Below are 17,665 nucleotides of genomic sequence, written 5' to 3' on the forward strand. Positions count from 1 at the left end.
ATTCATATGTGCATCATGTACTTCTGTAGGCTGAGATGATCACATACCAGATACCTTAATATATTGCTATTTTTCAGATGTATGTAGACATGTATTTAAATTATTGATTTTATGATAGTCTTGTATACTAAAAAACTACATTCCTATCATGAGGCATGGGGGTAAAGGTAGACATTTTTGAGTAGGTTGAAAACCCAATCTTAACCATTGGTTTTGCAGTGGTGGTTGAGAAGCATAAATAAAACTGTAAATGTGCCATCTTAAAATATATCTGTGGAGTCAGCTTTAAAATATTACAAATGGTACATACTTATTCATTTCCCTCCACTTGTCAGATAATTTTGTTTTTAGTCCTATTATTTTTATTTATTTTTTAATCCTCACCTGAGAATATTTTTTCCATTGAGTGGAAGGGGGGTAGAGAGCGGGGGGGGGGGGGAGGGGAGAGACATCGATGTGAGAGACATCGATTGGTTGCTTCCCACATGCACCTGGACGGGGGGGGGGGGGGGGGGGGGGGGGGGGGGCTGGAACCGAGATATGTGCCCTTGACCGGGAGTGGAACCCACGAAAGACCCTTTGGTCCACAGGCCGACACTCGAACCACTGAGCCAAACCGACCAAGGCATTCCTATTGTTTTTAGGTTGCCAGGGTTTATATTACTTATATCTGTTTTATAATTGCGAATAAGTTTTCTATGCTCTGATTATAAATGGAGAACCAACACACATTTACCCCATGAAAAAAACATTACAAATAAAAGTTTTAAAGTTTTTATCTGTATTCATACTACGTATCTCAGCAACTACTCAATTTCCCTTCCATTTAGCCTTTTTTTTTTTTTTTTTTAAATTCTCACCTGAGGATATTTTTTTTCCCTTGCTTTTCAGAGAGAGGGAGGAAGTGTGTGTGGGGGGAGAAACATCGATGCAAGAGAGAGACATTGATTGGTTGCCACCTGCTCTCACGCCTACGGGGGCTGGGGGGGTTGAGTCTGCCACTGAGGTATGTGCCCTTAGCCGGAATCAAACCCAGGACTCTTCAGTCCACGGGGCCACATTAACCACTGAGCCAAAACAGCCAGGGCCACTTCCACTTAGTCTTTATTTAATGTGCACACATGGTTGTTGCATGAATAAAAAGCATTTGTGTTTAGTTTTGTTTCCTTTTTTGATTAAACTTGTTTGTTTCTAATGAATCATGATTCTTAATGATTTAAAACAGATTGTCTTATATGTATGTGGAGGCATTATAGGGTAGTTAATGGTCGAGAACACAGGTTCTGAGTTCAGGTACTGACCCAGCCATTTAATAATTAATGTGATCAGGGGAAATTAACTTTTTATGCTTCCCTTTCCGCATTTGTGAAATGAAGATAATACCTATTTCAGGGCTTTCCCAAGGATTAAACTTCCCTTTCCTCATCTGTGAAATGAAGGTAATGCCTGTCTGAAGCTTCTGGGAGGATTAAATGAGTTAATACAGGGAAACTGTTACCACAGTGCTGGCCAGATACTAAAGGATAGTGCTTAGTGTCCACAGGGTTTCAGCACCATTAACAAATCTTCCTTTGGATTTTAAGTTACTTTTAGTCATCTATCATAAGTAACGTTGTTCTGTTTATGCATAAAGCTTTTTTTCTCATAAATTACTTCCTTTGATAATTTGTAGAATGAAAAAAAAGTTTTTGCTTCCCTTCTATATTATTTTTCTTCAGTTGTGTTGTTAGTTGATATCTAAGTGTGATGGTTGTGATAGAACTACTTTCCAAAAAACTCAAAGGAAAACACAGAGTTTTTGTAATTTTGTGACTATGGTGGGCAAAATGATTATGTTTAAGGCTCAATTCTCTCGTTTGATGGGAAGGGGGATTAAAAATATGTCATAAAATTATTTTTCTTAAAATGAAATAATATGTAACAGTATAGTGCCTGGCAAATTTAAATAGATGGTAAGGGCTCAAAAAACTGCAGCTAATGTTACAGTTGTCATAACATTTTTTATTATATTAAATAATTTCTCTTGTGCATCTGGTAAATACAGCAGGTTTGTATTAGTTATTAACGTCAGGAATTTCCTTTTAGAACCATTCATTTATATCATCAACATATGAACTATAATAATTTAGGAAAACTGATAGAAGGTAGATACTTGGAATAGTTCATGACAGTATTTTCGTTTCAAATCAAATAATTATTTTAATTTTCACCGGAGGGTATGTTTATTGATTTTAGAGAGAGAAACATCAGTATAAGAGAGAAACATGAATTGGTAGCCTCCCATACACACCCTGATGAGGAACTGAACCTACAACCTTTTTTTTGGCGCATAGGACAATGCTCCAACCAACTGAGCCACACAGCCAGGGCTTCATGACAGTATTTTTAATTGCATCATTTATACTTTTGAAATATTTCTGGTTGTCATTTAGAACTCATTCTTAAATATTTTAAAAAATGAACAGCAAACAAAACTGAAAAATACATTAAACTAATAAAGCAAATTAAGGATTGCCAGCTTTAATATATAAACAGTTCAGACAAATATAAAAAACAGAAACATCTCAATAAAAAACATGAACTTGTAGGACATGAACAGATAATTCATAGAAGAAAAATGGCTAACCAATGCCCTCACTGCAATAGAAGAAATGCAAATTAAAATTATAATATATATTAAATCTGTCAAGATATTTTACTGGTTTAAATGAGAATCCCCAGTGGTGATAAGAATTTGATGAAACAGGCATTCTCATTACTTTGATACAATCTATTGGGAGGACAATTTAGCAGAATATATGAAGGGCTTAAGAAGTTTATACTTTTTGACCCAAATTTTCTTTTTCCCCATCATTGTGTGACCTAAGTATTGCAAAATGAGGACAGATATTTTTCAATATTCAAATTTTCACTTTACATGTTTTCTAGAATAAAAAATTTTAGCCAACAATAGGAATTCTTTTTTTAAAAGAATGCTAAGTTTTTTGTTTTTTTTTTTAACAATGCTATTTTTTTTGTTTTAGAGAGAGAAAAAAACATCGATTTGTTGTTCCACTTATTTATTCATTGGTTGCTGCTTGTATGTGCCCTGTCTGGAGACTGAACCCACAACCGTGCCATATTGGGACGATGCTCTAACCAACTGAGCTACCTGACCAGGGCAAGAATGCTGTTTTTAACAGCATGAAAAAATTCATATCATAAAAAGCAAAGGGGAAAATGGGATAATGAAGTATACACAGTTACTATACTCAAAGGGCACAGAAAAAATGGGGGAAAAAATGCCATTGGTAGGATAAATTGATAGTTTTTATTTCCTTTATGTCAGTACATCATAGTTTTTTTTATCATGAGTATTTATTACTTTTATAATCATCCAAAAGGTAAATATAAAGAAAAGTAAACTTAATTCTTATTAATTCTTGACATTTACAGACTAACTAAAATGCGCTGTTTCCTCATCATTTATGAAGAAAACCAGTTCATTTTCTGGTTATATTTTCTGGTTATATTTATTTTAGAGAAAATGTTTTTATATTATTTAATGAATACGTGGAAAGAATATTAACTGACACTGAAGTGAACTTCAAGCTCATACCTTATTTTCAGTATGTGAAGTATTTATCTGAACACTTGGTGTCAGAATTAAACACTTAGATAACAAAATAAGACAAAGATATTATCAAAAAACTATAGACCAAATACAGTACCATTTTTTGAACACAGATGCAAAAATCTCTAACATATTACAAGCATATTAAGTCCAGCAGTTCATTAAAAGGATAATGAATATAACCAAGTAGGGTTTAATCCCAGAATGCAAGATTGTTTCCACATTTGAAAATAAATCAATGTGATATGTCAATAACAAAATTGCCTGGCCAGGTGGCTCAGTTGGTTAAGCCCTGTCCTATGCACTAGGAGGTTGCCAGTTCTATTCCCGGTCAGGGCATATGACCAGGTTTTGGGCTCGATCCCCAGTAGGGGGCATACAGGAGGCTACTGATCCATATTTCTCATGTTTCTATCTCTCCCTCTCCCTTCCTCTCTCGGAAATCAATAAAAACATATTTCTTAAAAAAATAGGTTCGGAAAAAGCATTTGACAAAATCCCGGTATCCATTCATGAGAGAAACTGAACAAGCTAGGAAAGGGGAGCTTCCTTAATCTGATAAAAGGTAAAGGTATCTGAAAAACCCGCAGTGAACATAATACTTAATGGTGGAAAACTGAATGCTTTCCCCTGAGATCAGGAACCAAGGCCAGGCAGGATGTCCATTCTCAACCACTTATATTCCTTTGTACTGGAGTGCCTAGCCAGTGCAGTAACGAAGAAAAGATAAAAGACATACAGATTTGAAAGGAAGAAATGAAACTGTCTTAATTTGCAGGCATGATCTATGTAGAAAATCCCAAAGAACGTACAAAAAAGCTACTAGAACTATGACTGGATTTAACAGAATCACAGGATACAAGGTCAATACACAAAGTGTAATTGTATTTCTATAAACTAGCAATGAATAATCGAAAATTGAAAATTAAAAATACCACTTATGCCCTAGCCGGTTTGGCTCAGTGGTTAGAGTCGGCCCACAGACTGAAGGGTCCCGGGTTTGATTCTGGCCAAGGACACATACCTTGGTTGCAGGCTTGATCCCCAGCTCCAGTTGGGGCATGTGTCGGAGGCAACCAGTTACTGTATCTCTCTCACATCGATGTTCCCCCCCCCCCCATAGTAGCATCAAGAAACCATAAAATACTTAAGGATAAGTCTGACAAAATTACACAAAATTAAACACAGTATCACTTCCATGTAGAAGTACTTAAACATTTAAATGGAAAAAATTGTTTATATTGGGAAGGGTGCAGAAGTTTTCTGTGAAATATTTTTAGAAGATAGTTTATTTTTCTTAGTTTTTTGTTTTTAAACATATCTTTATTGATTTCAGAGAGAGGAAAGGAGGGGGGGAGAGAGAGATAGAAACATCAATGATGAGAGAGTCATTGATCGGCTGCTTAGCCCACAACCTGGGCATGTGCCCTGACCGGGAATCAAACCCTGATCTTCTGGTTCCTAGGTTGATGCTCAACCGCTGAGCCACGCCCAGCCAGGCTTAGTTTTTTTGTTTTGTTTTTTATTTATCTTTATTGTTGAAAATATTACAGATGTCCCCCCTTTTTTTTCTATTGATCCCCTCCACTCCACATCCATCCCACCCTCAGGCCTTCCCCATACCAGTGTCTGTGTCTATAGGTTATGCATATAATCATATAAGTTCTTTGATTAATCTCTCCCCACCCCTGCCTTCCCTCTGAGATACCATGCTTCTGTGTCTTTGGATCTATTTTGTTCATCAGTTTATTTTGTTCGTTATATTCCACATATGAGTGAGATCATGTGGTGCTTATCTTTTTCTGACTGGCTTATTTCTCTTGGTGTAATACTCTCCAGTTCCATCCATGCTGTCCCTCTTGGGTTCTTTTTTTATGTAGTTATGATCACGTGTAATTTTGTTTTGTTTTTTTTACATAACATTGTATGCATGTCATAAATTCATTACAGTTGCAAATTTTATATCTTAGCGATTCCCCAATGTTGGATATTTAGATTGTTTCCAAGTTTTCAAAATGCAGTTTCTAAGTTTCTCTAAATTGGTTGATATACACCCTATCACAGATAAATTTGAACTTATTATGGGAAGAATGGAATTAATCATTTGATTTTAGAGCAGTGTAATTGGTATTAGTGAAAGATGGAACTTCAGACTTGCATTTGGCCACCAGAATGAAAATTTAGTATGATCTTGAGATCTGTTTCTAACATTTATTCTTGATAGCTCATTATTTCTGTTATCTTAGAAAAGTTATCTTTAAAATATGTGACTGACTTTTTTACATCAAAATGACATTCTTTTGTTAATCTGCTATTCATGGACAGTTATATCATGTGAAGTCTTTTCTTGGCCTCTTAGATATCTGAGCTCTTCTTGTCTAGTAAAATTGAGTACTCCTTTATCATTCCTTTCATTCTATGTATAAATGCCTGTCATAGCCCCCTGAAACTCTTTTTTGTACTGAAATTTACTTATTTACATATCTGTTGCTTGTTGTCAGATTGGGAAGGGACTTTGTCTTGTGGCTTCATGTACTTAATCACTAGCATAATTAGGTATATGGTAGATAATATGGTAATGGAGGTCCATTTTAATAATTGCACCATCAATTTTCTCTATTAGAGGAAAGACCAATTTATATGTGAAGATGTGCTAATTTCTAGGACAGTTACCCTTTGTTACTTCTCAGTTAATTAGTAAAGTGTCATACTGGCCTGCTGAGTGCAAATGTGAAACAAGAAAGTGATGGGTTGATATTAACCAATTTTCTGTTCATGTGACAGGTGTGGGATTATGAGACTGGAGATTTTGAACGAACTCTTAAGGGGCATACAGACTCTGTACAGGATATTTCATTTGACCACAGTGGCAAGCTTCTGGCTTCCTGTTCTGCAGATATGACCATTAAACTATGGGATTTTCAGGGCTTTGAATGCATCAGAACCATGCACGGTAAGGGGTAGAGAATGGTATTTTGATATTGATTTCTAATGTGGCATTCCAGAGGGAAGAATATTGATTGTTTTCTAACAGTGTGCAGGTTCCCTTCATTCAATTCTTAACTGTCTGTGTTGGTGGAGGATCATATGATGTAGATAGTCCATGGATAAGCCACAGTAGTTGAGAGTTGTTTTTGTTATGACGCTTTAAGTATCTCAGTGGTTTACTAAGTATGAAAATCGTTTTCGCAAATATTTTTGGATAAGTAAAACTGCTGGGATCTCTCTCTGTTTTTGAGAAAAATGAAGTTACTGGGTTTGTTTGGGGTTTTTTCCACTTTTCTCAGTTGAGAAACTGAAGTTAGAGTGGGTATAGTAAAAGCTGGAATCCAGATTCCCTTGCTCACTTTTTAAAATTCCACATATACTACAGTCTTGTTGTTAGATTGTTGTCCCAGGTTTTGTCATGGAGACTATTCTCTGAGGCAGTTTGGCTTTGTGGAAAGAGCTTTGGGATCAGATATCTGGGTTCAAATTCCTACTTGTTTACTTATAGCATTGGGAAATTTTAACCTTTTCATCTGCAAGATAGAGGTAATAATACCTAAGCCGTAGCCTTGTTGTGAGGATAAAGTGAGATCACATGCAAGCATACCTTGGAGACACTGCGGGTTCAATTCCAGACCACCACAGTAAAGCAAATACCACAGTACAGCGAGTCACAAATATTTTGGTTTCCAAGGGCATGTAAAAGTTGTGTTTATGCTACATTGTAGTCTGTCAAGTATACACTAGTATTGTGTATTTTTTTAAAAAACAGCGTATATACCTTAATTTAAAAAATGTTATTGCTAAAAAATGCTGATCATCATCTGAGCTTTCATTGAGTCGTAATTTTTTTTGCTGGTGGAGGGTCTTGCCTTGATGTTGATGAAAACAATATCTGTGAATCACAATATATCAAAGCACAATAAAACGGGTTGCCTGTACTTGATTATCTTGGTTTAGTACCTGGCACATAGAAGATGCTCGGTAAATAAGAGTATTTGTTTCTTTAAACATGATGAAATTTGAATGTTTGGATTTCATATAAGGAACACATACTGTGTTAGTAATAAGTATTTTTTCTAAATAGATTATTCAGTGATGTTAGCACATGAGTAATCTATGTGAGGTGTAATTTGAAGAGTGTTTTTTCTTCTTGAATTAAATGCATTGGAGAAGCTTACCTAGTAGAGGAATTCTGTTGAATCTTTTTGTAAAATCTGAGGACTCTCTGGGGATTCTTCTTTCAGGGATAGCTGATTTAGGATAGTGAGTAATGTATATGGAATAGTTCATTTTTCACTGCCACGAATATTGACAAATAAAGATAATTTTCAACCACTGTTTTAAATGTAGAACCATATCCCCATTTTTCTTATTTAGTCTTTTTAGCTTTGTAGATTTTATTTGTTTTATATCTTAGAATATAAACAATGGAAATATTTGTGTTTTTCTAGTGTTCACATATAAATATTTAGTGTATTAATACAAGCGTGGGCAAAAAGTAGGTTAAATTACCAGCCATCATGACCTAAAAGATAAAATCATAAGTAAGGATATGAAATAATAAGACATAACACAAATAATACAATAATTAAACTCTGTTTCTGATATTCACAGCTATAAACGTATTTTTGCCCACCCCTGCACATTCAGATGCTGATAATACTGATGTCTTATGGTTTTAAAACAGTTTTACAGGTTGAAATTTAATCATAAATTGAATTTGCTACTTATTTCATTGTAGAATATTTTATTGTTACTAGTTCCTTTTTTGTGTAAATCCAAGTTTTTAATCAAATTTCTATAAAGCCCAGTGTATTTAAAGTTGCTGTTATTTAAAATTCCATGGTGAAATCTCATGGTAAACTGAGGTTTAATTGTTCTTGGTGGTATATTACTTAATATGTTGCTGTGTTACGTGTTTTAGGCCATGACCACAATGTTTCTTCAGTAGCCATCATGCCTAATGGAGATCATATAGTGTCTGCTTCAAGAGATAAAACTATAAAAATGTGGGAAGTGCAAACTGGGTAAGTAGATTTAGTTGAATATCTGCTGAAGAGATATTAAACAAAATTTGTTCCAGTAATTTTGGCTTTTACTCATAATGATCACTATGATAAATGTGTTATATACTTTAAAACTAAGTTTTTATATCTAAATGGATCCCAAAAAAGAACAGAGAAATTATATAAGAAAATCTATGTCCTTGGGAGCCATTTTCTATGTAATGGCTTATTTTCTGTGTGGTCTTCTTTTAGGTTATCTCTCTGTGGGTTGAAATAAAATGTAAATAACATTTGTGCAGGTATGCCCCTATTAGGTTTAATTTGGTTGTGCTTAGAATTACACGATTGTTAAACTAGAACCTTAACCTACCGGTTTTACCCAGATTCTAGTAGAGCATGCCTTTTCCCCAACATGGCTAGAAATATTTTTGTTAGGTTTATTGTGTGTGTTTAATTTTGAAAAGATTTTCTTTATATATTTTACTTTCTAGATTTTGTTGATTTGGTTAGCTCCTTAATGATACTCCCATCAGCTTATTTTAACTGATGTTTGACTTTCTAGCCTGTCCCCATCTTTTATTAACCAGGAATGTACATTTATTCTGTTGACTTGCATACAATTTCACTAACTTGGTGCCATTTTCTTCATTCCAGTACACATAGCAAGTTTTGTATTGCTTCTGGTAAGGGTCCCAATGGATTGCCACTCACAATGTAAATTATTGCTTATTTTGACAGCTACTGTGTGAAGACATTCACAGGACACAGAGAGTGGGTACGTATGGTGAGGCCAAATCAGGATGGCACTCTGATAGCCAGCTGTTCCAATGACCAGACTGTGCGTGTATGGGTCGTAGCAACGAAGGAATGCAAGGCTGAGCTTCGAGAACATGAGCATGTGGTAGAATGCATTTCCTGGGCTCCAGAAAGCTCATACTCTTCCATCTCTGAAGCAACAGGATCTGAGGTACTGTGATTTATGTGTCATTTCATGATTTTATTGCTGATATCTCAGAACCTTAGATAATTCTCTGATGCTCAATTTCAGAGCCATTAGTGCATTTAGAAATCTGTATTCCAGAATTCTGAATCTCAAAATTCTTTACTCTTTTCAACTTGCAGATGTGTTTATATTTTTAAACCAGTGATTATTATTGCTGTCAGCTGACCTGTGTTGTGTGATGGGGGTTCTAAAGGGTGAAAGTGGTTATTCAGATTTATCAGAAATACCATTGTTTTAAGAGTATACCAACAAAATAAAACTTATGGGAGAGGTTAAAATTGTCTTTTAGAAAAAATGCTTTTTTTAATGGACATAATCATTTTATTTATATAATGATTTTTGGTGGAATGCAATTTAATATTTAAAGATTTGTTTTAAATGAAGAATATTTCATATTGACATTTCTGATACCCTTGATTACACTGTTCTGTTGTGGAATTTTTTTTTCAGAGAGAGAGAAACATTGTTCAGTTGCCCTCCAAACGCACCCCTACTGCGTGCAACCTGGGTATGTGCCCTGACCAAGAATCGAACTGGCAACCCTTTTCATGCACAGGACGATGCTCAACCAACTGAGCCACACCAGCCAGGGCACTATTACAGATTTTTTAAAATTACATTTTAACAAGTGAAGGAGGAGAATCCCCTCCCCCATTATTTTTCTAAATGAAGTTTCTATTATCTCTATTTTGGCTGGCTGGTTTCATTTTCAAATTTTTTTTACTGCCCTCTGGTGGTGATTACATACCATATGTCATAAAGTCCAGTTAGAACTGGACCTTAGATCTAAATGCTGAATTATACAGTTTTTAAATCCTTGATTACAGTAGTCTTGAGCAGTAAGTTTCTCGTCTTGGTATTGTAGAAACTGAATCCTTTTTAAAATTTTTTATTTTTTTATTTTTTACTGATTTGAGAAAGAAGAGGGGGAGAGAAAAAAAGAAACATTGATTTGTTTTTCCACTTATTTATGCATCATTGGTTGGTTCTTGTATGTGACCTGACGGATTGAATCTGCAGCCTTGGCATATCGGGATGGCTCTCTAACCAGCTGAGCTACCCAGCCAGGGCCAAAACTGAATCTTAACCCAAAAATGGAGATTTTCTATTTTTATATTATCTGGGTGCTTCCTGTGTAGCCTATGTAGATTAAAAGATGTGTGCTATTTTTTGTTTTGTTTTGTTTTGTTTTAATCCTCACCTGAGGATATGTTGTACTGATTTCGGGGGGGGGGGGTGGGCGGGGCCGATATCAATGTATGATGAGAGAAACATCGATCGGTTGCCTCCTATACTTGGCCCGACCTGGGATCGAACTGGCAGCCTTTCGCTACACAGAATGATGCTCCAACCGAGTTAATACTGGCCAGGGCAAGACTTGCACATTTTGATACGGTAAAACAAGATGCATCAGTCCTGGAGATATAATGTATGGCATACTAGGAAATTGCTGAGGAGGTAGTTCTTACCACCAAAAGGGGGAGAGCTTATGTGAGGTGATGGCTCTGTTAATTAGCTTGATTTTGGTGATCATTTTATAGTGTATACATATTTCGAAACTTCAAGTTGTATGTCTTAAATAGAATTTTCATTTGTCTAAAAAATGCATTTTTATAAAATTGGAAATACAGATCATTAATAGAAGTCATTTAAAGTTCTTTCATAACTTTTTGCATGGGAAAATTAATTTTTATGTTTTCTATAGACTAAAAAAAGTGGCAAGCCTGGGCCATTCTTGCTATCTGGATCCAGAGACAAGACTATTAAGATGTGGGACGTCAGTACTGGCATGTGCCTTATGACTCTTGTAAGTTTGAATAGTCGCTCTACTACTTTGTTTTTATTTATTTATTTATTTTTTAAGTTTTATTGATTTTTAGAAAGAGAGAGACATAGGTTTATTGTTCCACTTATTTATGTATTCATTGGTTTGTTCTTGTATGTGCCCTGACCAGGGATTGAACCCACAACCTTGATGCATCGGGACAGTGCTCTAACCAACTAAGCTACTTCACCAGGGCTCTCACTGATTCTTCTGTATCTTTACTGTGTTTATACCTTCTTGGGTTAGATGCCTTGTGATATTTACTTAATCTGAATTCTTCCAGGCTTTAAAATCTTTATAAAGATGTTTAAAACTTTTGTTATTCCATTGTTTCAGTGACATGAAAGTTATTCCTAATCAGTGTCATGTTATATAAAGGATCTATAAAGCCAGTCAGTGCTCAGAAGGCGATCCTAGCTCACCGTATCTTTAAAAATGGTATACTATCTCCTGTGGAGGGGAAATTTGTATAGACTCATTTATTTTGGAAGCTCTTTGCTTCTCAGTTTCACTATATTTCATTTTAATATGAATCCTTTAGCTATTACCTATTTTTTTTACATGCTCCAGTTTATTTGGTTTATTTTACTATTTTGAAATTAATGGCACTAGCTTTATGACTTGGAAGTGCGTATTTCATTTTAGAATCACCTAGATTTCAATATGAGGATATATAAATGATAGTGTAGGATTGTGGACACTCTTGTTTGCCTAAGAGATTTACAAGGGGATCTGTGGAGAGTAATCAAGTAGCAGTTTTTGTAATTTGGTATCAATGTTAGTTTTAAGGATTCCTAAGGTGCTAACTATACTTTGAAGTGATTATCTTTCTGTAGAATATGATAGACACATGGAAGTATCATCAAGAATTGATTAGAAAATTAAACTCTCCTCTAGTAATATTCTCAGCCAAGTTCAGATATATTGCTGTTAGAAAAGATGGTCCACATTTAAAATTAGAAGGCATGTGCTCTCTGCTCTTCTGTAACAACATAGGTACCATTAATTTCACTGGAAGTTTCTGGCTCCTATTTTTCAGTTGGGGCGGGAGTGGGTTGTACCTTTTTTCTGCTTTATTTTGGTGTGGCCACACGAAATGTGATTTGACTTTTGTTGAGGTTTCTACCTCTAGTGATTGGTGGCTTTTATAGGTCACTATAATAGAATAGTTTTGTAAATAAGGGCAAAAGCAGAGTAAACCAAGGCAAAGAGTATGTCACCTTGGTTGTCTTGTTTTTTGTTTTTTTTTTAATCTGCACTATCCAGTATTGTAGCTACTAGCCACATGCAGCTAATGAGCTCTTGACATGTGGCTAGTGAGACTTAAGAACTGAATTGTTCATTGTATTTAGTTAGTTTATATTTAAATAACCACATGTGATGGCTTCCCTTCTTGTACTGTGTGGTTCTAAACCTTTTTCTTACATTACTATGTAGATGAATTTGGTGGAGATTTTTAAATAAAAATGTTATACTGTACATAGGCACTTGCTCATGTCATTAGATACACTCTACATTGATTATATGCAGTGCTTTGATGAACATCTTTGTTAACTTAAGTCTCTGGGCATGTTCTTAATTATTTCTTAGGCTAAATTGTAAGAAATGGAAATGTTGGGATGGCATTAGGTGGATGGGTTGAATAGATATGCAGTGAATACCTGTATATCCTTCACCTAAAGTCACCAGTAGTTAACATTTTTCTGTGTGTGTTTATGTGCGTTGCTTTTTGAACAATTTGAGTTACGTGACTTGTAGTCATGACAACATGTATTTCCTAAGACTAAAAGGGTAGTCTACCATTAACCACAATAAAATTATCACACTCAAGAAATTTAACATTAATATGCTACATAATTTCTCTAATTATTCTAGTAGTGTTCTGTATTTTATTTTGCCTCTATCTGGGAGTCAGTCAAGCATCACTGATTTCATTTACTTGTTAGTTTCCAGTTTTTTTTAATCTAGAAGAATTCCCTAGACTTCTTTTTTCTGTTTGTCTTTTTTAGCCTAGAAGAATTCCCTAAGACTTCTTTTTTCTGTTTGTCTTTTTTTCTTTTTTTTGGGTGCATATAGTTTCAGTGGGCTTTGAGTACGACTTAGTATTTTCATAGATGCCATTTAAATAAATTATCCCTTTACTAAGTCAGATGCCTTTTTGTTTTTAAGGTGGGTCATGATAACTGGGTACGTGGAGTTCTGTTCCATTCTGGGGGGAAGTTTATTTTGAGTTGTGCTGATGACAAGACTCTACGTGTGTGGGATTATAAGAACAAGCGATGCATGAAGACCCTCAATGCGCATGAACACTTTGTTACCTCCTTGGGTATGTATGAGTTATGAGGTTTTTGAGCAGTTAGATTTTGGAGTGCCAGATGTAACAAGTTTTATGTAACCATGTGGACTTTTCCAGGTAAGAAATGACCATGGCTTTTAAGGCAGAATAGAGAAGACAGAGTAAAAACTTTGAGAATTCCTATCATTTGTTTTGAATTCTCATTTCCTTAACTCTGTCTTACCATTGTCAGCCTGATAATAAAAAAATTACTTTCTCCGTTGCACAACTTTGGTTTAGGAAACTAGAATTGTGAAGAGGGTGCTTACTGATGACTCGTGTGGGTAATTTTTCTCCACTACTAGTTTTAAGTTTCTCAAAGGAAATCTTACTCAGCTTTTTTCCTCTGGCAGGAACATGCTGTCATGTAATTCTATTTAAGTTTAATAAGCACCTTTACTATCATCGGGACCTGAATCTAGAATTGAAGCTGGTGAATAGAGTGAAATATACTAGTCTATATTTTGGTATTTGAGAATGCTGGATCTAATGGTGTAGGTAAAGCCTCAGCAGAAAAGAGCTAATCACCTCATAGGATGGTTACAAGAATTTAACACACATTGAATATAAACCATTAATATTTAGCTTGGAACATCGTAGATGTTCAGTAAATGGATACATGGAGGTTATCCTTGTGAGATTTGAGTGTTTATTCAGCCTCATTTGGTATGGTGGTTAGTGGAGGTAGGTTTTTTTTTTTTTAGGTGTTAATACAGGATTTAATTATTATTAAGTCTTAGTTTCCCTAACCTAGTTGAGACCTTCTAGAGGTGGACGAGTGCGTGTGTATAGAAGGAAAAAAGGTATTCCTGGCCCTTGGACTTGCTTGTTTTGTGGCTTATTAAAAATTGTATCTGGCTCAACCCGATTTTAAAAAGCTTTTTCTTTTTCTTTCAGATTTCCATAAGACGGCACCATATGTGGTTACTGGCAGTGTAGATCAAACAGTAAAGGTGTGGGAGTGCCGTTGATTGAGTCTCATTTGGCCCCTCCTCCTGTTTTTCCTCTGGATGCACTCTGATGATACCATGGTTACCCTATTGAGCTCTGTTAAATAAATATTGTCCTTTCATGTAAATTATTCTGGATGTAGATTGAGCTTATTAAATGTTACACACAAAGTATTCATGCATGGTGAATCCAAATTGTATACTGTAAATTTACATACGTTGTCTAGAAGTACCATAGGGTTTAAAAACCTGGGCTGGCATTGGTCACACCAGGCCTAAGAAGGCAGAAATTGAATAAATTGAACTAGGGCACTAAACTGAATAATTGACAGTGTCATTTTGGTTGGATTATTAATTCCTGTTTTTCTTTCTGCTGTCTGTTGGTGCCTGACTTAATGGCCTCATCTGGGGGAAAGTGGTGGTTATTAGGGCTCTTTTCTGAAATGTGTATCTATGTAACATCACTTAAGTGTGCTTAATAAATCTTCTTTAAGGATGTTAGATAAGGCTACAATTCAAAATCTTCTGAACCATCTATGTAATTATTGAGGATTACACATTGGAATTTTTGTCATGACACATTTGCCAAATCAATAGAATACATTTGTTTTGGCAGCCTATCAAGCAAAGGCTAGTGGTATATTTATGTAAGAAAATGACTGTAAATCTCAAGAAAAATCTCAACAGCTAATAGCAAATAATTTATTTCATTTGGGTCTTAATGCTCTGTAAGCAGGTTAAAACACTGTAATACTGTAAGCTTACATTCTCCACACTAGACACACTTCTAGTTGTATTCTCCATACTCCTAGACTGTATAGTGATGTGACTTCCAAATAGAATTTAATCTTCCCATTGAGTGTGTCATGATACAAATCACTATTTGTTTTTGATGTTTTTTTAGAGATGTGCAATGTGCGTTACATAATGACAGAAATATTGAAAAGCTTAATGTATGCTCATTTTAAGGGAGTAGGAGAAATACAGCAGTTTGTTTTTCAACAGGAATCTGACCAATTTGAACTGTGTTTAACTTACAAGTTAAAATGACAGGGTTTAATGGAGCGTGCATAAAATGTACTGTGTTTTCACCTTTTGTTTATATATAAATGTTTATAAGTATATGGACCTATCTATTAAGTGGATAAGTCTGTATATGTATATCACACACATACAACCTCTGTGTCCTTGGGTCCTGGGTTTTTGAAGAAGTGCTAAAATGTACAAATAGAATAAAGCTTGCTGTGGAATACCATGCTTTAGAATAAACCCTTTTTGATCTTAACGCTTCTGAAAACTAGGTCAGAGTCTGTGGGAATTTTTCCCATTTAAAGGAAAATCACCTCCATTATCTGCCTCCACCCCCAATTTGGCTGTTCAGCATTTCACATATCCCTGATATATTGTATATTGTGATCCAAAGTTACTACAAGTAAATTTAAGAGAATTTCTGTCTATGACTTTGGAACCAGTATTCCATTGCAGATTATTAATAAAAATTCCATTGCTTAGCTAACCAACAGTTTTTTTAAAGAATGTTATATGGAAAGTTAACAGAACAATGAAATAACAAAACCGTTTAACAAAGAAATTTATTCTGAATTTCGTTTTATTCGTGTAATAGGTGATTTTTAAAATGTTCCTTTTAGTATTTAATGGAAATTTGGTTTCTGAAAAAGACAAAGGGTTAGAGTTAACGTCCTGTAGATACACAGAGAATAGGCCGTATATTTACTAGAAGCAGCTTTATGTCTTGCTTGTGTCTTTTTGTTTGTTTGCTTGTTTGTTTTTAATTCCTGAGAGACGGCTCTGGAAGGAAAAGTGTTTTTGAGAACTAATGGCTATTTTTGAGGACAAAAATGACAACTTAAGCTAATTTCTTAAATACAGTAGAATAACTTTCAGGACAATACTGCCTCACAACCCTGCTCTCATTGAGAAGTCTTTGTTTGTTTGTTTCCCCTTAGCTGTTCTGACTGGATTTTTCTACAAAAGCTATGGAAAATATCTTTGTTCTTGTTTGCTGCTATTTCCTGTCCTGTTTTAAGAAATATACCTAGAAATGGTGCATCTTAACATTTGTTTGTACATGTATAAATGTCTTGTGTTTTAATTCATTTTTAGCATGTAGCAACACAAATTGTTTAAGGGTCAGCCACAACATCTAGAAATCACTCATAGATACGAATAAAGGAAAAAATGGTACCGATTTAGGAAGAAACAAAGCTGCTGTCCACTGGGTGTTTTCCCCCGCAGCATACAGTGACTCTCATTGACGAAGGAGAGACGTTATTTCTCTATAAACAAAGTTATCCTTACTTGGGAGATTGCCACAGCCTGCTGCTTAGTTGAATTACCAGACATCCTCCATTTAAGAAGCAGCGAACATTGAATCTCAGGGATGGTCCTCAACTGGATCCAAATGTAAGGAGCCCTGTTTGAATAATGAAGGGGGGTGGGGGAGAGTCATCCATCCACAATCCAGAATCAGATTTTCAGAGGTTTCCTGCACTGTTGTTTGAAACTGCCCTGTTGATGCCCTTTCTTCCTGTTCCTCTGTTTTCTCCGTCTGCTGTCTAACCCTGTGCCTTGCCTGGGATAAGTACAATGATGAGGTTACTGGTTTGGATTGTAAGTAGAGGAATTTATTAATTGGTTTAGAGGTTCACTGCTGCTTTGTCACTTTCTCAAATTGGCCATGTATTTAAGAAATAAAAAGCTGGTAGAATTGCATCCTCAGATGATTATTGACTTTGTGTGTGTGTGAAAAGACATTCCAGTGCCACCCTAATATAACGTGCCCAAGAAGTCCTAGCTGCACTCTTAAAAGTGCAAGCCACGGAAACTGGTTTAGACATCGCATGGAGAATAGTTGCTTTTTGACATGGCATCTTGCACTTTAGGAGACTAAGACCGTCCAGTTTCGTCCATGTGTGGTGTGA

General features: G+C 35.4%; 1 protein-coding gene across 2 annotated transcripts in view; it reads left to right on the forward strand.

Annotated features, from left to right (window-relative positions):
- The window catches only part of PAFAH1B1 (platelet activating factor acetylhydrolase 1b regulatory subunit 1), a 61,833-nt gene extending 44,377 nt beyond the window's left edge, over window positions 1-17,456 (forward strand). For both annotated transcript variants that reach the window (XM_081162261.1, XM_081162262.1), the window contains exons 6-11: window positions 6,398-6,566; window positions 8,529-8,631; window positions 9,349-9,577; window positions 11,319-11,420; window positions 13,608-13,764; window positions 14,671-17,456. In XM_081162261.1, coding sequence (XP_081018387.1) covers window positions 6,398-6,566; window positions 8,529-8,631; window positions 9,349-9,577; window positions 11,319-11,420; window positions 13,608-13,764; window positions 14,671-14,744 — 834 coding nt within the window. In that variant the 3' untranslated portion in view covers window positions 14,745-17,456. The remainder of the gene's footprint in view (window positions 1-6,397; window positions 6,567-8,528; window positions 8,632-9,348; window positions 9,578-11,318; window positions 11,421-13,607; window positions 13,765-14,670) is intronic.
- Window positions 17,457-17,665: the final 209 nt, after the last annotated feature.

The sequence above is a fragment of the Miniopterus schreibersii genome, assembly GCF_964146895.1.
Source record: "Miniopterus schreibersii genome assembly, chromosome: 16".
Lineage (NCBI taxonomy): Eukaryota > Metazoa > Chordata > Mammalia > Chiroptera > Miniopteridae > Miniopterus > Miniopterus schreibersii.